This window comes from Aotus nancymaae, unplaced genomic scaffold, assembly GCF_030222135.1.
Source record: "Aotus nancymaae isolate 86718 unplaced genomic scaffold, 86718_ANA_hifiasm-v0.15.2.pri h1tg000018l, whole genome shotgun sequence".
In the NCBI taxonomy this organism is placed as follows: domain Eukaryota; kingdom Metazoa; phylum Chordata; class Mammalia; order Primates; family Aotidae; genus Aotus; species Aotus nancymaae.
In genome coordinates, this window is record NW_026988430.1 from 17,403,768 (window position 1) to 17,430,972 (window position 27,205).

Here is a 27,205-nt window from a genome sequence, read left to right on the forward strand (position 1 = left end):
AATCCTCATGTTAACCCTGTGAGAAAGGGATTTTTCACATAAGGGAAGTGAGCCACCAAGAGATTTGTAGAAAGAGTTTAACGTTGAGAGATGGTCTCACTTTCATTATCTACAAATTGAGAATGATGATAAGGTCTTCGGCAGAGAAATTATGCGAGCTGGTGAAGGCAGGGGCTCTGCTGGGCTCGTCCTGCACATGGTGGTGCTTAGCACATGTCTGTGGAAGGAAGGATCCAGCACTTAGCAAAGGAGAGAGTTGTAAGGGGCTGCTTATGTAAGTCCACCTCCCTTTTCTTCTTTCTTTCTTTTTTTTTTTTTTTTTTTTTTGTGGAGTCTCTCTCTGTCGCCAGGTTGGAGTGCAATGGTGTGATCTCGGCTCAGTGCAACCTCTGTCTTCCCGGTTCAAGCGATTCTCCTGCCTCAGCCTCCCGAGTAGCTGGACCTACAGGCGCGTGCCACCACGCCCAGCTTTTTGTATATTTAGTAGATACAGGATTTCACCATGTTGGCCAGAATGGTCTCGATTTTTTGACCTCGTGATCTGCCCACCTCGGCCTCCCACACACAGCTGCCCACCTCCTTTTTCTTAGAGAAATCAAAGTTAGTTTCTAACCAAATGATGGGGATTTTGACAAGAGACTAGTCCTGTCTCTGCCCTGTCCCCAGGCACTGACATCCAGAGAGCCTGAAGGGAATGCTGCCTGCGCAGTGCTCCTTTGCACTGGGTTTAAATGCAGTGTGGAATTGAGAGTGAGAGCCATCACACTGTTCATACTAAAGCATGTATGGATACAAAGCCTTGATGGCTTGAATCTGCTTTGAGGTTGTGTAGTGATGGAGGGATTGGCATGGGGGAAGTGAGAACAGCCATGTGTTGTGAACTGTAAACAGAGTGATCAGCTCCTCAGAGCCATGATTCTTTTAATTGGGGATGTGTTTGAAAGTTTCCATGATAAAGAAATTTAAACACTGGCACTAAGAGGGAATCTGAGTGTCCCTCAGGAAGGGAAGTAGCAGTGGCTGGGCACACACTCTCCTCCCCGCCAATGCCAGCCTGTATCATGGCTTTGGGATGATGAGAAAAGGTGTCCCCCATGAGTGGAGGAAGAAGATGCACCCTGACTCGGCACCCCCTCCTCTGGGCAAATGCAACCCCACGCCACGAGCAACGTCAGGCCCCACTCGCCCCAGACCACACAGCACCATGCCATGTCACTGCCCGACTCCCCCTGAAAACTGGTCGCTTGGCTTCAAGTCACCTTGCCTAAAATATGATCCTCATCTGAGTAATCTTGCATCCACTCAGTTGTCTCATAAGAAAAAGATGTTTATATAAAAATTAAGTACATTTACTTCTAAAGATGAAGTTCTGTTTTGAAAAGATCTTTGAAAGCACCAAGCTGGAAAATGTTCAGCAGCAAACCCCACACTTTTCCCTGGGAACCTGGGCTCTGCAGCTGCTGCCTCTGTCCTGGCCTCCTGTGGCCACCTCCTCGAGCTCTGCCTGGGCTGGTGGAGGCCCTGGCCTCGGTGGAGCTGAGCACCAGCAGGCATGAGGTGGGTGGCTGCACCCCGGCATCCTGCCTACCCCCTGGTGCCATAGCTGGTCCCCTATGTCCCCAGCACCGTGCTGCTACTGAACCCAGTGGAAGTGCAGGCAGAGTTCCTCGCTGTAGCCAATAAGCTGAGCGCCCCCGGACACTCACCTCACAGCGCCTACACCACCCTGCTCCTGCACGCCTTCCAGGCCACCTTTGGGGCCCACTGTGATGTTCCAGGCCTGCACTGCAGGCTACAGGTATGTACCTGGGGCCTGGGGCTCTGGTGGGGCACCTCTCCAGAGAGGTAGAGCCCCCTCCCTGCTTCATCTCAGTCACCATTCCCAGAGTATACAAGTCTCCTGCACCCCAAGTGACATGGCGGGGTGGTGGCTGGAAGGCTGGCCTCCTTGAGGGTGGTTGCTGGTGTGCCGGATCCTGACCAGTGGGGCTGGACGCTGATTACTAGTGCCTTAGAAGATGGCATATGCCATAGGAACGAGAATGAGCTTTGGGCTGAAGACCTGGCATCTAGGCCTGGCTCTGTCACAGGTTGGCTGTGTCACCCTGAACAGCTCCCTCCCTTCTCTGGGGTACAGTGAGGAACTCTCAAGTCCCGTCTAACTGCAGTGCCATGGCTCTGGTCCTTTCTCTCCTGACCATTTCCTGAGAATGGAAGGGCAGGGAGAGGCCTAGCTGTCTGGCCAACTGTGGGTAGGAGATGGGCAATGAGGCTGGGAGGAGACAGATTACTGTCTCCCTCAGTAAGAACCTAGGAGCAGGAACAGGTGGGCAGCTAGTTCATGGTCCAGGAGCAAAGCCCATCTCCTTCTGGGGTTTCAGGCCAAGACCCTGGCAGAGCTTGAGGACATCTTCACAGAGACCGCAGAGGCACAGGAGCTGGCATCTGGCATTGGGGATGCCACGGAAGCCCGGCGGTGGCTCAGGACCAAGCTGCAGGCGGTGGGAGAAAAAGCTGGCTTCCCTGCGGTGTTAGGTGAGGCTGTTGGGAGAGGGGGCTCTGCCCACATTCCCCATGGCCTATTCTAGCTCCCAAGGTGCGCGGTTCAGGTGGGCCTGGTGGCTCTGCTTCACACAGTCACTCAGGGACTCAGCTTCTTCAGCATCTCTCTGCTCCGCCATTCCCTAGGGTGTCATTCCTATCTATAGGGACAGGGTGGGGGTGCCATCATGATGGCAGCTTGTGGGAAGAGAAAAAAAGTGCTTACGAGGCCGAAGGCTGGGCTTTTCTGCTGAAGGTGATGCAGAAGCTGGGCACATCACTTCCCCACCTGTTCCTCTGAGCCCGCCTTGGTCACGTGGCCACATCTTGCCCCAGAGGAGCCTGAGAAACCTCCTCTCTACAACTCTGTTACCATAGAAGGGAGCACAGATTTTGAGGAGCGATTAGCAGTCCCTGTTACAATATTCCTCATGAAAACCTTCTGGGCTAGTACTATTATTCTCCCACGGGAGCATTGTCAAATAAGGCTCAGAGCTTGTGGCTTGGCCACATTCACAGAGCTCATAAAGGGCATGGTGTCTACATGGTGTGCTTGAAAGAAGGGCCCTCTGGCTGGGAGCCCAGCACCCCAGCTCTAACTCAGCTTTGGCCCCTCCAGTTACGTGTCCTTGTGCCAATCCTTCCCCAACTCTGGTCTCTTCTCCAAGGCAATGGGACTGGACTGGCCAATCTCCAAGGTCTCTTTCCAGCCCTCTTCTCCTATCCGCCCTGTTCTTACAGACACTGCAAAACCAGGGAAGCTCCATACCATCCCCATCCCTGTCGCCCGGTGCTACACCTACAGCTGGAACCAGGACAGCTTTGGTAAGGAGCTGGGGTCCTGGTGACACCCATGCCCCACACTGTCTGCCCACCTCCCACCCCTGTCCCCAAAGCTTTCCCACCGGAGCTGGCTCTAAGCAGAGCAGGGGGCAGTGCTAGGAGTCCTGATCTGGCCCTGAGTCCTTCTGCTGTCTCCCCTCCAAAGGGAATGCAGGAAGGGATTCAGGGGCCCGGACACCCAGACAGTGCTGGCCTTGCTTTCCTGCAGACATCCTGCAGGAAATCCTGCTCAAGGAACAGGAGCTGCTCCAGCCAGGGATCCTGGGAGATGATGAAGAAGAGGAAGAGGAGGAGGAGGAAGAGGACTTGGGAACTGATGGGCATTGTGCCGAGAGGGACTCCCTGCTCTCTACCAGCTCTTTGGCGTCCCACGACTCCACCCTGTCCCTTGTATCCTCCCAGGCCTCAGGGCCAGCCCTGTCACGCCAGCTGCTGACCTCCTTTGTCTCAGGCCTCTCAGATGGCATGGACAGCGGCTATGTGGAGGACAGCGAGGAGAGCTCCTCTGAGTGGCCCAGGAGGCGTAGCAGCCAGGAACACCGCAGCCACCGCAGGCCTGGGCAGAAGTTCAACAGGATCTATAAACTCTTCAAGAGCACCAGTCAGCTGGTACTGCGGAGGGACTCTCGGAGCCTGGAGGGCAGCCCGGACACAGCCCTGCCCCTGCGGCGGGCAGGGAGCCTCTGCAGCCCCCTTGATGAACCAGCACTGCCTCCTTCCCGGGCACAGCGCTCTCGCTCCCTGCCCCAGCCCAAACTCAGTACCCAGCTGCCCAGCTGGCTTCTTGCCCCCGCTTCACGCCACCAGCGCCGCCGCCCCTTCCTGAGTGGAGATGAGGATCCCAAGGCTTCTACGCTACGTGTTGTTGTCTTTGGCTCAGATCGGATTTCAGGGAAGGTGGCTCGGGCGTATAGCAACCTTCGGTAAGAGCCATAATGGGGGGCATTGCTCTGCCCTGGGTAACAGGGTTGTTGTGCTGGTGGAATCTGGTGCCTGAGGTTCAGGACCCCAGAGGAACCAAAAGTTTCTTTCTCTTTCTCTTTTTTTTTGAGATGGTCTTGCTCTGTTGCCCAGGCTGGAGTGCAGTGGCACGATCTTGGTTCACTGCAGACTCTGCCTCCTGGGTTCAAGCGATTCTGCTGCCTCAGCCTCCTGAGTAGCTAGGACTACATGCGCATGCCACCATGCCCAGCTAATTTTTGTATATTTAGTAGAGGCAGGGTTTCACCATGTTGCCCAGGTTGGTCTCGAACTCCTGACCTTGTGATCCACCCACCACAGCCTCCCAAAGTGCTGGGATTACAGGTGTGAGCCACCCACTCTGGCCTCCCAAAGTGCTGGATTTTAGGCATGAGGCCACCGCGGCTGGCCCCCTTCTCACCATCTTCTTCTTACCAGGCGGCTGGAGAACAATCGCCCACTCCTCACACGGTTCTTCAAACTTCAGTTCTTCTACGTGCCTGTGAAGCGAAGCCACGGGACCAGCCCTGGTGCCTGTCCATCCCCTCGGAGCCAGACACCCTCACCCCCGACAGACTGCCCTAGGCACTCCGGCCCTGGAGTACGTTCCCAGCCCTGGGCCAGTGGGGTGGGAAAGAGTTCTGGCTACCTGAAGGAAGCCAATTGGAAGTCATGGAATGCAATCCCTTGTACTGATGATGCACCTCCCCCTGCCTGGCCACTCCCTGCACTTGGACATGACATATTGCCATATGACAAAGGCTGAAAACTGTCATACTTCCCCAAGGGCAGGGAGAAGCTCAGCTTGGAGCTGCAGGTACCATCCAAAGCCCTGGAGCAAGGATGGGCAGGCCTCCTGGGGAGCTGGGAATGACCCTTGTTGCTTGCCCTAGGAGCTGGGCACGGCCCCATGGGAGGAGAGCACCAATGACATCTCCCACTACCTCGGCATGCTGGACCCCTGGTATGAGCGCAATGTGCTGGGCCTCATGCACCTGCCCCCTGAAGTCTTGTGTCAGGTAAGTGGCCCCTGGGGTTGGGAAACAGGGCCCACTGGCTGTAGTCACCCGGCCTCATTTAGAAGGCTCTGGGTTTAGGGAATCCAGCTTGAGACCCCCATGCAGTACTTGGGCTCTCTTGGAAAAGAGCAGGGAGTGTGAGTGAGAAGCAAGGCTGAGCCTGAACTAAGGACACTGAGGGCAAGAGCTGGGGTCACTGCAGTGACTGAGGAGGGCCATCAGAAGGGTCTGGGGGACCTCAGATTTCAGCTCCCTTCCTCAATGCCCGGCCTTGGCCGGCTAAGCAGAAGCCTCCCCCGGAGGCCGGTGGGTCAGGCAAGGGGCAGGGAGGCTGGGTGCTGGCCCTCCCCTGCTTCCTGCTTCCTCCTGGCCAGCTCCCCCTGGCTAGCTGTCTCTGTGTCTGTCTTCTCTCTTCCTCCCTTATTCTTGCTCCTTCCTGCCCTGTATCCACCTACCCGACTTACATGGCCGCCCCCTTCCCTCTGGCCACAGCAGCCCCTGAAGGCTGAAACCCAGACCCTGGAGGGCTCCCCCGCCCAGTTGCCCATCCTGGCGGACATGCTACTCTACTACTGCCGCTTTGCCGCCAGGCCGGTGCTGCTGCAAGTCTATCAGACCGAGGTAAGGCTGCCCTGCCCGGCACCACCTCTTCCCCACCTGCCCCCCGGGCAGCCAGAAGCTCTACGCTGGAGGAGCCAAATAGGCTCCCAGGAGGTTCACACTGATGTACATGCTCCTGTCCTCTCCAGCTGACCTTCATCACTGGGGAGAAGACGACAGAGATCTTCATCCACTCCTTGGAGCTGGGTCACTCGGCTGCCACACGTGCCATCAAGGCTTCGGGTGGGTACTGCCTGAGCCCAGGCAGGCGGGGAGGCGGGGCCTGGGACTCAGAGCTCTGGGAAGGTGGGGTTACCTGGGAGGCGGGGCTACCAGGAGGCGGGGCCAAGGGGAGACAGCGTTACTGGGAGGCGGAGACATGGGAAGGTGGGGTTACAGGGGGCGGGGCCCTGAGAAGGTGTGGTCACAGAGGAGATGGGGCCCTGGAGTGACGGGGTCACTGCGAGGGGGTGGAGCCCCCTGGAGGAAGGTGGAGCCAGAGAGAGGCAGGGCCTTGGTGAGGCAGATCCCTAGGGAGTCAAGGTCAATGTGGTGGGGGATGGGAGGTAAGGCCTGGGGAGGCAAGGCTACTGCATTAGTGAGGAGCCTGGGAAGCCAGAGGGAATAAAGGGTCTCTATGTGTATGGCACAGGTCCTGGTAGCAAGCGGCTGGGCATTGATGGCGACCGGGAGGCAGTTCCTCTAACACTACAGATTATTTACAGCAAGGTAAGACCTGTGCTGGGGCTCCTTCCCCTCCAGGATCTGCTGCTGATCCTTCTTCCCCCAGAGCCTGGGCCCAGAGCTGGACTCATGTGTTCCTGGGCCCCAGTCTTTATGCTGGAAGGCCAAAGCAGGCTCCCCTGGATGCTGAGAGAAGAAGAGAGGGGAGGGAATGGATATCTCTGTGCCCCTTGGCCTCCAAATCCTCTCTCCCACCATGTTCTCTGCCCCCACCTGAATGCACTTAGCAGCTGCCCAGGGGTAGGAGTCTGCTGGGCCTGGCTACAGAGCTAGGGCTGAGAGGGGGCAAGGGAAGGCTTCCAGAGGCACTTGAGAGAAGCCAGGGTCTCGCGGGGGGCCAATGTGCCTGGCAGGCTGCATGCATGGTGGGACTGGTGTGAGAAAGGAGTGAGGAGAGTTGTGGGGAGGCAGAGGGCTGTCCATGACAGACCAGAAGACATGAGTTCTCTGAGCAGGTCGCATCACAAGGTCCAGGTTGAGGGAAGCTTGGCCTCACAGGTGGGCTCCTTCCTTCCTGCCTCTTTCCTTTTCTTCCTTCAGCCTTTCCAAAGATATCCTTTAGCACCTGCTCATGCCACCTCTGTGCTGGGCAGGGGGAAAGAGGGGTTAAGCAGGGAAGGATAGGCTTCATTTTAGCTTGTCTAGAGGAGGGAGACAGACAAGAAACAAAGAAACAAAGAAATAGCCAAGATAATTTCAGAGAGTAGCAAGTGGTGACAAGGCAATAAAACAGAATGGATGGTGGTGTTGGGGCTACGGTGCATTTGGCAGTGAAGGAGGTGAGCAGGAGGAACTGACACTCACTGCAGCCACGTGCCAGGTGCTTGCTAGACATCTTCCACAGCCCAGGCACTGTTCTAGGCCCTGGGGTGTTCCTAAGAGTGAACAAAGGACAGACCCCTGGAGTGGGTCGTAGGCATTGGTTAGATGATGCACAAGATATAAACAACTGTGACACGTGGATGAAGGAGAGGGACATGGGATGTTCCTAAGTGGCAAATTGAACAGGAGAAGTAGTGAAGACTTCCTTGAGAAGGGACATTGAGTTGATATTGGAAGGAAAACCAGGAGTTAATTAGGCTGAGAAGAGGTGAGTGCTCTCACGGCAGCAGGAACTGCATGTGCAAAGGCCCTGTGGTGGGAGGGAGTGTGAACACCTCAAAGCACATGGAAAGAAGATCCCACATGCTGGAGCAGATAGCCAGTGGGAACATGATGCCAAGGTGAGGCTAAAGAAATGGGGGGGGGGGACCAGCATACCAAAAGCCTTGATTGCAATGAAAGGAATTTTATCCTGGTCCTAAGAGCAGTGGATATTGATTAAAAGGGCTTATGTTTGTGGTGGGGGTGAGAATGCCTGTGACACGATCAGATCTGAGGCTTAGGAGCTCCCTCTGGCAGCTCTGTGGAGGAGAGATCAGAAGGGTCCCCAGGCGATGCAGGAAGGCCAGTTAGGAGGCTCTTGCCATGGTCCAGAAGAGTACCTAGTGGTACTACCCTGTACCACTAGGGTAGTGGTGGCAGGGCTGGAAAGGAATGGGAGACAGATGTGAGTAATGTAATCAGCAGGGCTCACAGATGGATTAGAAAAGGAGAGGCCAGACTCCTGGAGTCACTCATCTGTGACTGGCAGCACCATCTTCTCAGGTGGGGACCACAGGAAGAGGCCCGGGTCCAGTTGGAGAAGATCCTAAGTTTGGGTTGGGATATATTATTGAGGTTGAGAGGCCCTGAGAGATGTGAGGAAACAGTGAGAATAGGCAACTGGCTGAACAGGCCTGACTTTGCAGGGAATACGAAGACAGGTGGACAGCTGCTAGTGGAAAAAGGGCATGAAGGAGACTCCTGAAGGGGGAAGCAGGGAATACAAAGAGCAGAGGACCAAGGGGAGAGTCTTGAGCCCTTCATGATGTAATGGTGGGCAGAGGGCGGTGATCTAGCAAAGCAGAGATGTGGGGATTCAGTCAGGCTGGTGGGAGGAATTTTAGTTTTAGAAAATATACACAGACCCTTTGGAAGGCTTAAGGGTTTTTACTATAACACTTGGCTGAAGGCAGCCTTGTCGCCTCAGTTAAATAAATTAATTAGAGTAGAATCAAAGGAATTTGAGGAGTTTACCTAACTAACTTGTTTACTTTTGTGGTCCTATAACCCTTACTCATTCCGGATGGCTCTCTCGGGGGGAGGTCTACCAGGGATATTACTCACTAATGGTGTTTGCTTTAGGCCTCAGAACCTGGCCTTTAAACTTCACCCTCTAGTGGTGTTGACTCAAAGCCTTTATCATTTAATGTGTGCTGAAAAAAGGCTGGTGAGCTCAGTGTGCTGTGGCTGGCGGCTGCTATCTCTTTACAGCATACTCCTCGAGTGTCTGTGAGTGGCCACAGACACCCCAGCCCACTCTCACTGTATTCTGTGTCTGAGTGGATTTATTCATCCTTTGTTGAGTCAGGGTCTGCAGGACAGACCCCAGCAGGTGGTGACCCTGACACAGAGAGGCACCAGCCAGACAGGCACTAGGAAAACCAGGAGGGTGCCAACACAAAAGCCCAGGAGAGGTTTTCAAGGAGGGGAGAGTAGTGAACTACTAGGTCAAGTAAGCTGAGGACCAGGAAGTGTTCTTGGGTTTACCAACACAGAAGTCCCTGATGACAGAGACATTCACACAAGGAACTGAAGAGGGAGTTCGGGTGTGGCTCTCTCAGAAACGACATGCCTGTGGGCCTATCCCTTTCTCACTCTGGGCTTGGCAGGAGAAGCTCAAGACCACCCCTGCAGGAGCTCTCAGCTCTTGTACCTTTCAACCTGGTCACTTAGGCTGCTGATTCCTAGACCAAGCCAGTGACCTGAGTTCCTCCCTGGGGTCCTGCAGGTCTAGACAGGGTGGTACAGGAGCACCGGTGAATAAGAGAGCACTTTCTGGGATGTGCTGACTAGAGGCGGTGCCCTGTCACTGGTGGGTCTTCAAAGAGAAGGCAGCAGGCTCAGGGGGCCTCTGGACTCAGAGGGTCTGGCTACGCTGCATTTCCAGGGGGCCATCAGTGGACGAAGTCGCTGGAGCAACCTGGAGAAGGTCTGTACCTCTGTGAACCTCAACAAGGCCTGCCGGAAGCAGGAAGAGCTGGGTGAGTGGGGTGGGCAGGGTGGGGATACGGCAGAGAGGTGCTCTGAGCCTGGCCTGAGTGCCCCTGCCCTTCAGATTCCAGCATGGAGGCCCTGACGCTAAACCTGACAGAAGTGGTGAAGAGGCAGAACTCCAAATCCAAGAAGGGCTTTAACCAGGTACGGGCTTCCCTATCCTTCCAGCCACATCCTCAAGAGATTTACTAGAGCATGCAGGTGCGTATGTGTGCACGTATGTACGTGTGTGCACATGTGTGTGTGTGCATGTGACATGTGTGTGCACACATGGGTGTGTGAGAGAGAGAGAAAGGAGAGGTGGGAGAGGCAGGATGAGGGGTGTGATTTGGGGATATGCACAGGTGTGGAGTGTTGTGGGGTGTCGGGGAGTGAGGGGTACCCCATGAAAGGACATATGTATGTGGTAAAGTTGTGGGGTGGGTGCCAGGAGAGTCCTAAGACCCATAGGCCAAAGAAAGCAGGCTCTGCATCAGGGAACCCGGGGCTCTCCTGGTGAAGATAGCAGGTAAGGCAGAGCCTCCTCAGGGGGCACCTGCTTCTTTCAGATGCTGGAGAGGAGGCATGGACTGATGGAGGCCTCAGTCTCCCTCCCCTAACCCGGCCATTAACCCTGGAGAGAGGTCAGACAAACCCTGCTCTCCCACACCCCCAAAAGTGGATGGGCAATTCTGAGAGAAGGAACTGCTGAGGGCTGGCAGTGTGGCCTGGCCAGAGCTTGAGGGCTGACCTGGGCCTTCTTTCCAGATTAGCACATCGCAGATCAAAGTGGACAAGGTGCAAATCATCGGCTCTAACAGCTGCCCCTTTGCTGTGTGCCTGGACCAGGATGAGAGAAAGATCCTGCAGAGTGTAGTCAGGTAGGAAAGGGGGTTCCCAGGGAGGGGAGCAGTTTCTGCTGCCACCAACCCAGAGACCTGGAAGGAGCTGGAGGGATGGGGACCAGCCCTGATCCTTGGCCCCTGCTCTGCCCTACAGGTGTGAGGTCTCACCCTGCTACAAGCCAGAAAAGAGCGACCTCTCCTCGCCACCCCAGAGGGCCCCTGACCTGCCGGCCCAGGCCACGCCTGATCTCTGCTCCCTTCTCTGCCTGCCCATCATGACTTTCAGCGGAGCTCTGCCCTAGTGGGAGCCCAGCACCAGACTGGAACGTAGCCCTGGGCAACCTCCTCTGCGACCCCTCCAAAACAGTTCCTCTCTGTGGAGAACTGAATGGCCCTGTGCAGAGCCAGGGTCCCATTGTGGGTCCCACCACGAGCAGGAGCTGGGAGTAGAGGGTTTCTGGGGCCTCAGTGTTCTGGGGAAAGAACAGATATCAGGGAGAGAAGGGCCAGACCCCACAGCCTCTCAGATTCCTCACAGTAGAACCTCCAAAGTCCCTGACCACTAGCATGGTCTAGGATCCTTTTTAAAAGGAAGATCTGAGGCTCTGGTGCTCAGAGGGATGACATAGGCCTTTTCTCTCAACTTTGGCTGAGCCTACCCCTTACTTTGTCAAAGACTTGGAGGACCCTGTATGTCTGGAGTTCAGTCCCCTCCTCTCTGGGGCTCAGGTGATAGAAACGTGGATGAGACATTTCTCTACTTCTACTTCCCACATACACTTCCTCACTCCAGACACAGACACACACCCCTCTTAACGATTTCTCTCTCTCAAGTTCCAAGTCTCCTGAAAAACAGCACTAACACTGGACCTGTCTACAGTTCTGACTCCGGAACTTGGCACAGATTCTCTCTTGATCCTCTTTTAGGATCTGAGATTCTTGGAAGATAGACTAGGCTTAAATTCAGTAGCAGCGCAATTCTAGCTAAATACCCAGAGGAAGTTAATTAACTTTGAGCCTCCTTCCCCAGCACTAAAATGGAGTAGAGAGTTGGGATGGAAATAAGACATCCTTAAAAGGTTACATTGTCTGCAAAGCACCTAGCCCAGCACGGAGCTCCCAGTAGGTGCTCAGTAAAGCTTAGTGTCTTACTCTCTGAACACTGATTCCTCCTGTTTGGGGCCACTGGGATACTCTCACCGGCCTTGAGATGCTCCTCACTCCTTCCCAATTCATGGCTGAGGCAGAACCCAGACTGAAGGGGGAAGAGGCATTCCAAAGGAGGATTGCCTTCGTCAGGGTAAGGGGTGGGCTGCTCAGGTGCCCTACCCTTCACTCCCTTCTCTATCAGATTGGCTCTGCCACTCCCATCTCACTCTTTGTGTGCAGAATCTTCCATACCTGCAAGTTCACTGGCACCCTTCTGGCACCTGGGCAAGATCCCAGAACAGAGGATGGAGTGACTGGCCTCACAGAGCTTAGTTCCCAATTCAGAGGAAATGGGACTGATGCATGGAAAATGGTCAGCCTAGGATAGGACATGAGAGGCTGAAATTCAAAGCAACCAGCTTGAAGTGCTTTGAGCAGCGGGAAGCCGAAGTGGACTAGAGCGATAGGGCAGAGGGCAAGACCAGGATTTGGACTGACAGATGTGGGGAAAGTAGCCATAGAAGCATAAACTGTATCCCGCTCAGCCCCTCTTCCTCTCCTCCTAATTCATTATGCCTGAAAGGTCGTGAAATTCCAGCCCAGAGTACTCACAGCTTGAGACACGTGGACAGAATTAGCTTCTACCTTGTTCGGCCATCTCTCCCATCTTAATGTCGGTTCTTGCTCGAAGCTCCAGAAGTGTAGTGGGCCATGTATCTTCAGTACTTTTTTCCTGCATGGGTGCACTGCCCTATTACATGATCAAGAGATGTCCGGGAATTAATGAATGGAATTTAATATTATTGTCAAATAAAACTTGATTTGTTCTATATTTAATGACCCATAGTTATTTTGCTGCATGACACCTGCTAGTTAGACAGTTTATAGAAACCATTTTATTTATACCAGAAAGAAGCTTCATAGGGGATCATTTATTTCTTTTTGTAATTTTCTACCCTATAGAAAATATATTTGTGTGGAACTTTTCCCCAATCCTGTTCTGCTTAAGCCTCATGATACTCACCAACCCACAGAACAAGATATCCTACACCTAAGGACTCAACATTTGGGGTTTCCTGTGCCACTTCACTTGAGAAATATATGCTGTTGGAAATAGATGCTTGGTGCCACAAAGAAAAATTAGCACTGAGACAAAGGATCTTTCAGCAACACAATTTTTACTTCCTGGACTGCAGGAAAGGTACTCTCACTAGCCATCTTGCCACAAGAGTACAATGAACAAAGGAAAGCAGACAATTTATCCCTTACGCATTTGAGGCCGTCCTTACTGCTGTGTCTGATCTCCATTGGCTGGAGCCAGACATCAGCAATCTAAACTAAAACCCAATTGGCTAACAACTTAAAATTTTTCTAAACAGGTAAAAACAGTGGAGAGCTGGGACATGCCTGTGAGCACATCCAGCACAGATATCTTGATTAAAGTACAAGGACATGGAATGTACTACATGCCTGTAAGCATGGCATGTTTAACAGCTACCTAGGCTAGGGCTTAACGAAGAGTTATTAGCACACTTATGATTTATTCTTTAACAAGAAAGGAAATTTTAAAAAGAAACTTTTCTACCTCCCACATACACCCATATATCCATCTGTTCCCTGTACCCCAAGACCCAGGGAGGGGACAGGCCTGAAGCCGTTGCTGCTGATGGGTGGCGCAGTGAACCCTGGACCTACCTTGCAGCTGAGAGGAGGGGAAGAGAGCTCAATAATGGCCCTCTGGATCTGGGACTACTTTTAGACTTGGGTAATAAGAAGGGAGAGAAGACGTGAAGGGATGGTAGGGGACGCCTGTGTCTAGAGAGAGGGAGGTAAGTACCAGGCTCCCAGAACACAAATATTCAGGATGGAGGGAGAAAGAACTGTGAGCTGTTCCAGCTCTACAACAGCTAGCTATTTCAAACAATGAAGCTGACCTTCAATTCAGGGGATGAAGTCTCTGATCATCTGTTTTTGCTCATGCATCTAGAGGACACCTAGGGACCACCTGATCTAGCTTGGGCTCAGAGTGGCTTGTCAACTCCAAGCTGCAGGATGGATGCACATTTGCTCAGTTGGTCTCTCAGATGCATTGGACCAGCATGAGGGGCAAGCGGAGACAGGAATGGAGCCTGGAGCTGGATCAGTATTCCTCCTGCCAATAACTGGCTAACATGGTTGAAGCACCTCAACCCCCAGATTTAGTAAACCCAGCAAATTCCACACAGGAAATATGACACAGGAATCTTCACACAAGAAAAAAAACAAAATTGCATGAGAAGTGCACTTTACCTTTGATATTCTTGCCATAACTCCAGTCTAATCATGAGAAAAAAAAATCATATAAACTCAGACTATGGGACCAGGTAACCTGACCAGTACTCTCTTAGTGTCACGAAAAATAAGAAAAGACTGAGAAACAGACCGAAAGAGACTGAGTAAACCCGAAAACCAAGCAGAGGACACTGGATTGAATCCTGAAACAGTCATCAAAAAACTGGTAAAATCTCAATACGATCTGGAGTTTAGTTTTTTTTCTTAAACACACCCACCCATACCCACACACCCACCCACACACACACACAAGCACCCCACTGTTAAACTGCGAAAGAAAAAAAAGATAATGAGAAAATATTAAAGACAAAGGAAAACAATACATTTTATCTTCAAAGTAGCAACAATTAAACCAAGAATTCTTTTTCGTTCTTTTCTTTCTTTCTTTCTTTTTTTGAGGCAGACTTTTGCTCTTGTTGCCCAGGCTGGAGTGCAGTGGCGTGATCTCGGCTCACTGCAACCTCTACCTCTTGGGTTCAAGCGATTCTCCTGCCTCAGTCTCCCTATTAGCTGGGATTATAGGCATGTGCCACCACGCCTGGCTAATTTTGTATTTTTAGTAGAGATGGGGGTTTCTCCTTGTTGGTTAGGTTGGTCTTGAACTCCCAACCTCAGGTGATCCACCTCCCTCAGCCTCCCAAAGTGTTGGGATTACAGGTGTGAGCCACCGTGCCTGGCCAAGAACTCCCTTTTTCAACAGACACGATGGAAGACAGAGATGATGAAATAATCTCTTTAAAGTATGAGGGGAAAAAACAAACCTACTAACCTGGAATTACACACCCAGAATTGTCTAATACTTTTTTAAAAAAACTTAAATACTAACAAGGGAGACACTTTAAATATAACATCACAGAAAGGTTGAAAGCAAAAGGATGGAAAGAATAACACCATGCAAAACTGGACCGAAAGAGCTGGTGTGAATACACTAATATCCAAAGATTTAACACAAGAAGCATTATAAAAAATAGAGAGGAACACTTCATAAAGATTAAGGAGTCCAACAAAAGGTATTACAGTTATAAAGCTATATATACCAAATAACATAACTGGAAACTATATATAAAACAAAAATTGACAGAATTAGAAGTCTCCACAACCACAGTGGCCAACATACCTCCCTCAATAGCTGAGAACACATAGACAAAAAAGATTAATGGAGATATACAAGGTCTGGACAACACAATTAACACATTTGATCTTATTGAAATTGATAGAACATCGTGGTGTGATCTCGGCTCACTGCAACCTACACCTCCCGGGTTCAAACAATTCTCCTGCCTCAGCCTCCAAAGTAGCTGGGATTACAGGCACATGCCACCATATCCGGCTAATTTATTTTAGTAGAGATGGGGTTTCACCATGTTGTCCAGACTGGTCTTGAACTCCCAACCTCAGCCTCCCAAAGTGCTGGGATTACAGGCAAGAGCCACTGAGTTCAGCTGGAAGATTCTTCAAACTAGACTTCACATAAATCACTGTCTGGCCTAAGAATGGATTCCCTATTGGTCAGACACATACCCTGGATACGATGACCATGAACTCTGGGCCAATCCATGGGCCAAGTGGTCACAGACTATAGGGGCTCTGAGCCAGAATGTCTCATCCAGTCCATAAACTTTTGTAATCCGAGTCACTGAACACTGAGGTAAGGGGCCGGGGTAGGGGGCTGAAATTAGAATCCCCACTGGGTCCTGCCTCTGGCAGACGAAGAGAAAGGAGGAGGCTGTCCTTTTCAGTACCTCCTCCTCCTCCTCAAGGTAGCCCCTCCTCCACGTGGTACCTCACCATGGGCCCAGGAGCTGGCCATAAACTTGAAGACTCTCACCTCCCACTACTCACAGTGGAATTATCTCTGCCCTAGGGGTGTTAACCTACAAGCCTTGCCACCCCTGGAATGGGTATTATTTCTCCAACTTTGGGAGGCAATGGGTGTCTCCCTTTGCCACTTCCTGCTTCCCAGAAGGCTGGGGACCAAAATCAAGCTGTGCCCTGCAGGTCTCAGGGTTTGGGGTGGTAGAAGGGAGTGCTCTCTCAGCCAGCCCTGACCCCCAGTTTTGTCATTCCTTCCTGCACCTGGCAAAACCCTTGTGGCCTTACAATTCCTCTGCTCCCTCTGCCGGATGCAGCACTCTCTCAGGCTAGACCTCAGATCACAGGGAGGCCAAGGAGAAGCAGGAGCATTCACCCTTGGAGTGACCTTGGCTGTCTCCAAGCCTTGGTTCCTCCCCTGTGAAAGTGACACACTGTCTACTTCTGGGGAGTGTGTAGGGTTTATGACAAAGGGGATGGTCTGCTGAGACCGTGGTCCAGGTAGCCTCCCTGGCCCCAGGGCTCCCTGTGAGCAGAAGCCTTGCCAAGAGGAGGCTCCCCCAGACACCATGGCTTAGACTTTTTTTGTTCTCCTCAGGCAGCTGGGAGCTTTCTCTACGGACCGGAAGGTAGTGGTCTATCACCATCTTCAGGCCTCTGTCTGAGGTCCCTGGCATGCCAGTCACACCTCCCCCAGGGGAAAGGGCTCTCCCACAGCCCTGGGGTCAGAGAAGCCTGCAGCCCCCTGTCTGCCCACAGCAGAGGCAGCACAGTTTTCAGCCTCTGAGGCTCCAGGCACACCTGAGATGCTGGGTGGACCCAGTCAGCCTGCTGCCTGCCCTGGGCCTTCAGACTATCCCTCCCTCATTGCCACACTGCCACCCACTCCAGCACCAGGAATGTTCACAGCTTCCCTGGGAAAAGGGCTCCCCCATTTTCTTGAGGAAGAATCTACTTCCTCCTTTCTCCAAGTCTCTGAATCCCTCTCTTCCTTCCCCCAACCCTACCAGTAAAATCAGGGTAAAGGAAATGCCTCCTGGGAGAGGGTGCCATCCCCTAACCCTCTGGGGGCAAAGTGAGGCAGGTGGCAGACTCTGTCCCCAGGGGTGCCAGCTTATTTCTCTCTGTTCTGTGCGTAGGCACACCTACATCCCAACTCAGACCACAGCCCCAGAGACTCTAAGTGTGGGCTCCCTGGAAACATGGCTGTGGTCACAGCAGACACATGTGTCTGCCCCTCTTTGCACAGGGGGAGTGGGAAGAAATGACGCTTGTTCGAAGGATCTCAGATAGTTCGAGTTCAAAGGCACAGCCTTTCAGTCACTGCAACCTGCATTGGGAATCACCTGTGACTATCCGCATAGACTGAACTGAGCTATATATATATATATATATATATATTTTTTTTTTTTTGAGACAGAGTCTCACTCTGTTGCCAGGCTGGAGTGCAGTGGTGCAATCTCAGCTCACTGCAACCTCCGCCTTCCAGGTTCAAGCCATTCTCCTGCCTCAGTCTCCCGAGTAGCTGGGACTACAGGGGCACACCACCACAGCCAGCTAATTTTTGTATTTTTAGTAGAGACAGGGTTTCACCATTTTGGCCAGGATGATCTTGATCTCTTGACCTCGTGATCCCCCTGCCTCGGCCTCCCAAAGTGCTGGGATTACAGGTGAACTGAGCTATTAGCAAACACTTTCTGCACTAACTGAGCATGTGTCAGGTGCTGCTGTTAACTTGTTTGTGACTCCTCACAACCCCACAAGGTAGGCAGTATTATGCCCTTTTACAGGTGGGGAAACTGAGGCAGAGACAAGTAACTTGTCCAAGGTCACAGAGACAGTAAAAAGGGAATCAAAGCCTGGGTGTGGTGGCTCATGCCTGTAATTCTAGCACTTTGGGAGGCCGAGGCAGGTGGATCACGAGGTCAGGAGATCGAGACCATCCTGGCCAACATGGTGAAACCCCGTCTCTACTAAAAATATGAAAAAAATTAGTCAGGCGTGGTGGCATGCACCTGTAGTCCCAGCTACTCGGGAGGCTGAGGCACTCCAGCCTTGGTAACAGAGTGACACTTCGTCTCAAAAAAAAGAGGGGGGAAATCCAGGATGTAAGCACAGACAGGTGGGCTTCAGAGTCCCTGCACTTATCCACTAACTCTGCTGCTCTCTTGAACCTCTCGTGTGGGTAGTGAGTAAACTGAGGCCCAGAAAAGGATCACACAGATCTCTGAGAAGGATGATTTCCTTTCTAATGGAACACTGGAGAAGCTCTGACAGTTTCAAAATAGAAGCTGTGTTCACACACCCTCAGGAATGGTGGGGGTGGCAGGAGTGAAAAGTTGGCAGGGGGATAGAGGAGAGCAAAGCTGGGGCCAGACTGGGTTGGCTGTGCTCCAGGTTAGTCTGCACTGACCACTGCTGAGGGGAGGGCAGTCAGGAAGGAAGCCCTTGGTGAATGGAGAATGTCGCTCCTGGCTCCAGAGCAGACTGAAGGTGGTCCCCCGAGACCTCTGGGAAAGAGAAGGGAGGGAGCAGAGCAGCCCCCACTCCCACACACCAAAGGAAGGGGCCCTTGCCACCAGGGACCAGAGACCTTCTCTGAGCAAAACTGTAGCCTAAAGTCTCTGAGGCCAGAACAGAATTGTTTTGGGGTTGAGAAAGCTGAGGAGGGCTTTGCAAACCCAATCTCCAGCCCCTCAGGTAACAGGGGAGGAAACTGAGGCCCAGAGATGGGGAGAGGCCTGCGCAGGGTCACACAGAGTGAGAGGCGTGTGCCAGGATGAGGGCCCAGCGAGGTGGCTTGGCTCACTTTTAGGGGTGTGTCTCAGTGTGTGTGTATGTGTGTGGTCCTACACATATGTGTGGAGGGCAGGCAATTTGCATAAATAATAAGAGGTTGGGGTCTTTGAGTTTTCCCACTGATCTCCTGGTTGACCCCAGCCATCTTGATTTGTTCCACTTCCTGGTGTGAGTTCATTTGGGAGAAGAAAATGGAGAGGGTGATATGCATATTATGCAGATCAAGAGACTCCTAACACCTCCCCAGCTCAGCTCCTCCAGCAAAAGCCTGTCCAGGGAGGAACCTGTGGTATTAGGGGCTGTGGGAGAGGAAGGGGGGTGGGGTCCACTTGGTCTCCCTCTCAAGTCAGCCAGGAGAACAGGGGAAATGAGAAGAGACCAGGCCCCACCCTCCATGGCAACCCCAAGGTCTCTGCCTCCTCACCCCACCCCAGAGCTGCCAGTACCAAGGAGTCTGGGACAGGGGACAGTCACACCTGCAAAAGAGAAGGAAGAGTTCACAAGGTTTCTTCACCACCTGAAGGGCAGCTTTCAGAAGATGGAGTGACTGATTTTCTCTGTGTCCTTCCCCTTTCGTACCTTGTAAATGTGTGACTAGTCCAAACAAAAATGTACATTTGAATTCAAGAAAAGAATGCGGTTGATCATTACATATATACTGATATATAATGATCTTCAGGTAAACAAAGCAAGTTGAAGAACAATTTGTACGGCGCTCATGTCTGTAAACCATCCTAAGCTATTGATCATGGTTATCATTGGGTGGGAGGGTAAAGAAATTGGGGAGGGGGAGGAGAGAGACTCTCCGTTTTTACTCTTGTGGTCCTACAATGTTTGAGTGTTTTTATAATGGAAATACATTTATGAATGACTTGACTAGTTTTGTTATTGTTTCTTTGTTTGTTTGAGACAGAGTCTCACTCTGTCGCCCAGGCTGGAGACACTGGCACAATCTCGGCTCACTGCAACCTCTGCCTCCTGGGTTCAAGCGTTTCTCCTGCCTCAGCCTCCCGAGTAGCTGGGATTACAGACGCCGACCACCACACCGGCTAATTTTTGTATTTTTAGCAGACACAGAGTTTCACCACATTGGCCAGGCTGGTTTGGAACTCCTGACCTCAGCTGATCCACCCGCCTCGGCTTCCCAAAGTGTTGGGATTACAGTTGTGAGCCACCATGCCCAGCCTACATGACAAGTTTTTTAAACATTACAGCTTAACCAAAAAAGAACATTGATGGCATTTAAAATCAAAACTTTCCCCCCACCACCAAAAATAAGAAAGATGGCTGAGAGGGTGACTGGTTGGATATAAAGCATAAATCTGCTTCTTCTGTCACCCCATTAGTCCTGATTCTGCACAAACCCTGCCAAATAACACAGCTGGAAGGATAGAAAATTCCCGAGGTGTGCCCTGTTCCTCCCTTTCCACAGCACAGCAGACAGTACTAGTTGATGACAGATTGCCAGGGCAATGCTGATGCTGTCGATCTAGGGACCACCCTTAGTGAACCACTGGCTTAGATCATGATGCTGCCCTGCCTGCCCCTACGCTGTGGGTGAGAGCTAAAGGGACTGTACCAGAGGGAGAGGTGCCCGCAGGTGGGTCCTGCCTGTGCCACTGCCTTAGCCTTCCTGGAGGGAAGTTAAGTGATTCAGGAATCAGGTTGGCTTAGCCTACAGGTCTTCCTGGGGTTGGGTGGGAAGTCCTGGGACCGGGGTGGGGAGGTCCATGGTTCGAGTCCCACCACCACCAGGGATGTGAGCCTTTAAACTTTACCTGTCTGTATAACCGTATCTGACTCATGAGGTGATTGTCTAACCGAAGCAGAATGTGTTTTTCTAACAGTTCTCTTCTGGCTTATTACCTCTCACAGTGTCCTAAAAATGGGTCCTGCCAACCAGAGAGCTATTTGTGTGGGTAGTGGTCACGGGCTGGGGTAGAAAAATGGTGAGTTAAGAATTAGAATGGAATTGAAGTGCTCTGAACACACTGAGAAGACAATTTGGATATATCTGTGAAAAAATCTGAGAGGGAAGAACCAATGCTAGTGGGGAGAAGAGAGAAAGGAAAAAGCACAAACCCCACCCTATTCCAGGCTGCCCAGTCCAATGGCATAGCATGGAGGAGGGACGTCTGGATGACAGAGCTATCCACAGAGGACTTTTGAATAGTTTCCTAAGAGACGTATGATGTATACTCCCTTCATCCTTCTAGGTAATCTTTAGTAAAATCGACATTGCTTATTAGTATTTTGTGTATGTGGGTTCCTTAGAAAACTGAGATGATGAATTCTGCTGCCTTTGATGCTGAATAATCCCAGAGCAGCTCCCACAGTGGGCGGCACTGCAGGCAAAGGCACAAGCGACCCTGGGGGTCTCCTGTCCAAAGCAGGTAATTCTTGCCTGACTCCAACACTGTGGTCCTGCAGAGCTCCCCGGTGCTGGTACCCGGCCCTTCTCACCCACAGCTTTGTCCACAGTTGCAAGAAGATTCAATTTTTGTTTAAAGCCCTCAGCTGCTTTGTAATGGATTGGAAAATGGATGAGGATGGAACTGAAGCAATGGTTAGTCTGTAAAAAAGATAAGGAACTTTGTAACCCCAAGGTGAGTTATATGGACAGACTTACAATCATGCCAGCTGAGACAGGAGAACCTGAGGAGAGGCCACTGCAGTTGTGCCCAGAAGGGCCACCAGGAGTGGGGACCCTCACTTGGCAGAGGAGGGTGGCGGAGGGAGGAGGAGGAGGAGGAGTGGTAATAGATGATGGGCCTTTTTCTTCTGTATCTTGGGCATTGATCACTCTGGGGTGGCTTTGCCTCCATTAGCTGACCGAGTCATCTGCGAACTAGTACAATGAAGGCGAGGAACCCTAATTTTCACAGTTCTGATGCCAACAGATCATTTGCCTTTTTGGCAGGGGGAGAGGGGTTGCTTTTGGGAGACTGGTATACATGAGAAACCTGGTAAAAGCACAGCCTGGAAAACCCAGATTAAACAAATCGTAAGAACATGGTCTGGAGAGGAAAGACTTGACTGGGGTTGGCCAATGGGGCAGTGCTGCCTTGCCTCAGGAATGGCAGGGGCAGTGCACTGGGGGCCCTGGGGGAACTTGGTCCTTCCTATTGTCACCTCCTCCTCCTGCTCTCTTTAGTAGCTGTGTGCACTCGAAAATGAAAGCACCCTAGCTCCTCTTTGCAAGGGATAACTCTGGGGCTCTCTATGGTCACCAAGCTGCCCCCTCTGTGGCTACCACAGCCAATGCAGTTGCAGAGACAGCAGCTGATGATAAGAGAGCAAAGTGGCCACAAGCAGTGACATCGGCTTGTGATTTCCGATTCAGTTAAGCCAAGGCTGATAAGGAGAGGGGCTGCCCAGGGTGGCCACACTGCCTGGCTGCTGCTGAGTCTGGAACCTGCAGGGGTTCTTGAGTTCTTGGTCCTTTATCCTGTCCTGGGCTTGTTCATTTCCTTCATTCAGTCACCCATTTGCTTTATAAATAAGCCAAACATTCTCTTGACACCCTCTCACCCTGTGATGGATGGAATAATCAACACCCTAGCCCCTGCTCTTTCAGAACTAATTGAAGGAGGGAGGCGGAACAAGGCAGACATGTGACCTGAGAATGCTCATATGAAGATGCAAGATAGAATGTGACTTCAGCCACATGAAGGGGACAAAAAAGCAGCAGCTATGGGAGGAAGGCACAGCCACAGAGTAAATAATTTACATTTCTGGACTTTTTTCCAAATAGCTTCCTCTACAAAATGAGGGCTCAGCATAGAACCTAGTCAAGCTCCTACAGAAAAGGACCAGTGACTTCACAGCCTCAAAGCTCTATGGGCTGAGCTAAGTGACAGAAACCAAACTCCAACAGGTTTAATCCAAAAAAGGAATGGAATGGATTGGATCATATACAATGAACAGTCCAAGGGTAGATTCAGCACCCAAATTTCAGGCATAGCTGGATCCAGCGTTTAAACCATGCTGTCAGCAATCTGTCGCTTTCTAGAGCCATTTACCCATCAGGCCCAACAGGGTGACAGCATAGAATCTGTGAGTTTTTCAAGGCTCTAGAAATGTGTCAGAGACTCTCCCAAATAGGGTTCGGCTTCAAAATGTGAAAAAAAAGAAAAAGAAAAAGAAAGAAAGAAAATAAATGACAAAGTAGCAAACGTGTCACCATGTAGTTGATCCACTTCCCCCAGCAGCTCTACCGTCCCTGCCCAGCACTGCTCTCTCCTAATTGCTAAGGACAGCGGATGCTTTTTCATTCTCCTCACCTGTGTCCTCGCTACAGTCATTGACATCATTGGCCATTGTCTCCTCCTTGGCACTCTGTCTTCTGCCAGCCTCCCTGGCACTCCACTTTCCTCCTGCCTCTTAGCCTTGTTTCTTGTTCTTCTCAGATAAATAACGAGTGACAAGGGGTGAGCCAGGAGAAGGGTTGGGAAGAGATTCCCACAGCCTGGATCCTTAAGAGACCTCGGTACTTCTGGAAGGGCCTGGAGTGAGGGGATAAAGTATGATGTTGGAGATTAGGGAGGGACCAGATCAAGAAGGGTTTGGCAAGTCACACTAAGGAGTTTGGCCATTCTCTTTAAAGTAATAAGGAGCCATTGAAGGTTACAGCAGGAGTGTAACATGAACAGATTTGTGCTTCACTCTTAGAAAGAGATCTTTGGCTGTGGGGTGAAGGCAGGATTAGAGAGAGACCTCCGGCTATTGTAGTGTTTCAAGAGGAAGACCATGGTAGTCAGATGAAGAAGTGACCGCCACAGGGATGGAAGAAAGTGGAGGATTCATGAGATATTGACAGGGCTTGGTGCAGTTGAGATGTAACAGGCAAGGGAGAGGGAGGTGTTAGGATGACACGGAGGTTGCTGATTCTGAGGTGAGAAACAGAGAAGTGGGCTTAGATGGGGGAATGATGAGCTTCATTTGTACCTGTGGAGATGGAGGTGCTTGAGGGACATCTGGCTGGCCATGTCCAGGGGTGGGGGATGGTTGGTGAGTCTGAAGCTTGAGAGAGAGATCAGGGCTCTCTGCATCAGTCCCTCCCCAGTCAACACCAAGACCCCTAAAATTAGTCACATACGATTAGAATAAAGGACCTCTAGTGACTGTGGGTGACCACAGATGCTTCTTTAGAAAGCAGTCTCACAGCAGGATGCATTCTGGGAGGAGCTCTGAGGGCCACAAGGAAGGGGAAGGAAGAGGAGGGGACAGAGCTGTGAGACTCCGAGCTTTTCTCTGCAGATCTGAAGAGCGCAGTCAAGCCCGCAGACACCCGTGGAGGCTACCCCAAGATATCTGGTTCTCTGGGACTGGGGGCCTCGCACAGGACCGCAGGGAGTTGGCTGAAGGACTCGGGTAGCCCAGGAGCTGCCAACAAACCAAGGTAGGTGCTGGCTCGGATGGAGCTCCCCAGGGAGGCAGATCTGAGCAGAGCAGATGGAAGGGTGGAAAGGAGGGAGCTGGAAAGGGAACCCCTGAAGGGGCTGAAACACCCCTGGCTCTTATTTACCCAAGTTCAGGGCTGCCAGGACTGGCCTTTCTGAGAAGGGTTACCTCAGACACTGCCGGGTAACTCTGCCAAGTTAAGATCGTTTCAGCCCATTTTCACTTGATGAAAGGACATGAGACCCTGGGAGAAGGGCTCTCCTTTCTTCTGGAATTCTGTATATGCCGTTAATAATAGGACTAATTATTCATGTCTGGTGCTGCGGACTACACCCATTTCCCCATTTGATTCTCACCGGCATTTAGAGGTTGACTGGATAAGGGTTTTAGTGCCATTTTATAGGAGAGAAGACTGAGGCTTAAGGAGATGAAGAAACTTGCCAAAGCTTGCAGAGTGGGTTAGCAAGGAGCAGGACTCAATAGGAAATGTCTGGGTCCCTTTCTGGGACATTATCTGTCCATCACTTTCCTGGGGAATTTGATGAAAGTCATGCTGGTCTAGCCGATTTTCTCCCTATGCACAAATTGGGGATCTTCTATATGCCAGAGTCTGACCAAGGCCTGGTCTCTATCCTGAAGGAGCTGACTGCTGCCTGCCATGAGGGTCCGGACACAGCTGCAAGTGACCGACCCAGAAAGTAACACGTGCCAGGGTCCTCAGTGAGCTGGGCGGTGTGAGGTACATGCAGGATGGGAGAGAGAGACTGCCAGGTGTGGGCTCAATGAGGGTCCCGTGGAAGGTGGCGCCTGGCTGAGGCTCAAGGGAGGACCTGGTGTGCAGAGAGGAGACAAGAGGCACCCCAGCGGTGGAGAGTAAAGTGTGCAAACCCCCAGAGGCAGGAAAGCAGATGCAAAAGTCAGGTGTAGGGGAAAGTACAGCTAGAGGCGGTGTGTGGCTGCTACTGGGGGGTGTGCAGAGCACTCGCAGGCGTGGACCTGTTCCATTTATTCATTTAGCTCTAAGTGGTTTTCAAATATCATCTCATTTAGTCTCATGACAAGCCTATGAGGTAGGCATTGTTGTCAGGTCCCCTTTAAGAGACACAGAGGTTTTAAGCAGCAGCCCAAGTTGCCCTACAGACAGAGAGGATTGGAATGCCATCTGTCTGGCCACCGTGCCCCCGCTGCCTCTCACTAGAACATGTTACTGGCTCCTACACTGTCTCCACGAGAGCGCCTCCACTGACATGGTGGCTGCAGATGCCGGGGGCTGCAGTCGCTGCCATCTGGTCCCTTGCATTCAGGCCCCATCAGATCCCACCAGGCTTCCATGCCCTGGGAACAATGCTCCCCAGCCCCACCCCACTGGCTCTTTCATACCCAGGTGTTTCCTTCCAGCCAGAAGCAGACGCAGCTGAGGAAACCAGCCTGTCCCTGTCCATGGGGGCCAGCCCAGACAGCAGGATCCTCACCTCCCAGCCCCTAAGGAATCTGAAAAGTAGACCTCGTGGGAGCAAGGACTAAGGGCTGAGGGGGACCCAGAGCTCTGTCCTCTCCCTTACTCCCTCACTGCGAGCGAGCTCACCACACGCTCCGATCCGAGAAAAGGCCCACAGCTGTGCTGTCTGGCAAGCTGAGCTGCCCCTGAAACCCTAAGGGCATGAGGCAGCTCTGGCAGGAAAAGAGGGGAGGTGACAGAAGCAGGAGACTGGGCTCTGCAGGTCCCCTCTCTCTGTGCCATAGGAGCGGGTGGAGGACAAGAGGCAGGGCTGAATGTGGCCCTAGGAAGCTCTGCGTCTTTTCTGCCCGGGCTAGTCCTGTAGGTGTGGTATAGGGAGATCTGGGTGCTGGGTTCTTCTGTCTGAACAGCTTGTCCCAGGAGCAAGCAATGGGGGGACAGGGGGACAGGGGGACAGGGGGACAGGGGGACAGGGTGCCAGAGGACTATTAGGTCTGGATTCTTCATGACAGAAACACTGACCCTGAGCCAGGCTTCCTCAGATCCTCCTCCATGTCCTCTTACTTCAATCTTCTCTAGCCAGGAAATCGCCCCCACTTTATCTCACACTAATGACAGGGAGCAGCAGCTGTGAACAGGTGGCCCCATTCGCTTCTTTCTGCCATGTCCATAGAACACTTCTATGGTTCTGTGGTCGGTCCTTGGACTTGTCGTACCCCAAGGCAGTGATGAACTGTGTGTGTGCACCTGGCCTGAGACTTGTTCATTGCAGATGTTCTGTGTTTAAGGAAGAATGCTCTCTGAATCCCAATTCACTCATCCCTTCGTTCGTTCATTCATTCTTTGTCTCTGATCTCATTCCTCTGTCAAGAACTGTGAAGGACCTGAGTTATAAGTTAGAAGGATCTGTTAGTTGTAAGTTAACTTATAACTAACAAGTTAGCCTACCACAGTTTCATGGTCACCAGCAGAAGATACGCGACTCCAGAGGCAGAGACAAATAACTCTATCACTCACAGCACAACTAGCATCATGAGCGTCATGTTTATAGGTTCCCCTTGCCCCCCAAGTCCCGGGGCACAGCAAGGAGGCCAATCCAAGCGGACTCTGTGTATCACACCCCATGAACCCTGAGCCTAGGAAACCCCAAGTTTCATGACGAGCTGCAAACAACCTGCCCAACTTTTACCCTGAAAGGACGCATTATCTCTATTGTATTGACAGCAAATAGATCCGCTTTTTGTCCTAGAAGGGACAGTATCTTCCAAGGCTATTTGCTATACAAACATATTTGAAAAGATGATGTAGAAGAATTCTCACCAGGCATGCACAAACAGAAACTATGGAGAATTGTCTCCCAACATCTTCCTAGTGTCCCCTACTCTTTACACCCCAACCACGCTGTCCCTTAAAAACACTGGGCACCCTCGCAACTCAAGACTTTGCTATTCTCTTTGCTTAGAGCAGTCTTCCTGTAGATACCACGTGGCTTGCTGCCTGGGCCTCTTTCAGGTTCCTACTCAAATGGCACCTCCTCAGGAGATATCCCTCATCATCCTTTTAAAAACCACACACAAGGCCGG

The 27,205-nt window shown here is 51.8% G+C and overlaps 2 protein-coding genes and 1 long non-coding RNA gene across 10 annotated transcripts in view; 2 read left to right on the forward strand and 1 right to left on the reverse strand.

The window, feature by feature from the left end:
* Positions 1 to 12,650, forward strand: part of PIK3R5 (phosphoinositide-3-kinase regulatory subunit 5) — an 83,948-nt gene extending 71,298 nt beyond the window's left edge. For all 3 annotated transcript variants that reach the window (XM_012457576.2, XM_012457577.3, XM_012457578.3), the window contains 13 exons: positions 1,624 to 1,798; positions 2,382 to 2,535; positions 3,283 to 3,366; positions 3,593 to 4,307; positions 4,783 to 4,945; positions 5,238 to 5,363; positions 5,856 to 5,984; positions 6,113 to 6,206; positions 6,616 to 6,692; positions 9,739 to 9,832; positions 9,907 to 9,989; positions 10,593 to 10,705; positions 10,824 to 12,650. In XM_012457576.2, coding sequence (XP_012312999.2) covers positions 1,624 to 1,798; positions 2,382 to 2,535; positions 3,283 to 3,366; positions 3,593 to 4,307; positions 4,783 to 4,945; positions 5,238 to 5,363; positions 5,856 to 5,984; positions 6,113 to 6,206; positions 6,616 to 6,692; positions 9,739 to 9,832; positions 9,907 to 9,989; positions 10,593 to 10,705; positions 10,824 to 10,971 — 2,155 coding nt within the window. In that variant the 3' untranslated portion in view covers positions 10,972 to 12,650. The remainder of the gene's footprint in view (positions 1 to 1,623; positions 1,799 to 2,381; positions 2,536 to 3,282; positions 3,367 to 3,592; positions 4,308 to 4,782; positions 4,946 to 5,237; positions 5,364 to 5,855; positions 5,985 to 6,112; positions 6,207 to 6,615; positions 6,693 to 9,738; positions 9,833 to 9,906; positions 9,990 to 10,592; positions 10,706 to 10,823) is intronic.
* The window catches only part of LOC135275760 (uncharacterized), a 126,404-nt gene continuing 111,663 nt past the window's right edge, over positions 12,465 to 27,205 (reverse strand). Inside the window, exon 4 of the long non-coding RNA XR_010343338.1 lies at positions 12,465 to 12,569. This is a non-coding gene — a long non-coding RNA (uncharacterized LOC135275760). The remainder of the gene's footprint in view (positions 12,570 to 27,205) is intronic.
* Positions 22,404 to 27,205, forward strand: part of PIK3R6 (phosphoinositide-3-kinase regulatory subunit 6) — a 66,279-nt gene continuing 61,477 nt past the window's right edge. For 5 of the 6 annotated variants that reach the window (XM_064378320.1, XM_064378321.1, XM_012457580.2 and 2 more), the window contains exon 1: positions 23,973 to 24,161. The gene's annotated coding sequence lies outside the window, so the exon portion shown is untranslated. Of the gene's footprint in view, positions 22,478 to 23,972; positions 24,162 to 27,205 lie in introns of those variants that run through there. The other variant, XM_012457579.2, reaches the window with a different exon arrangement.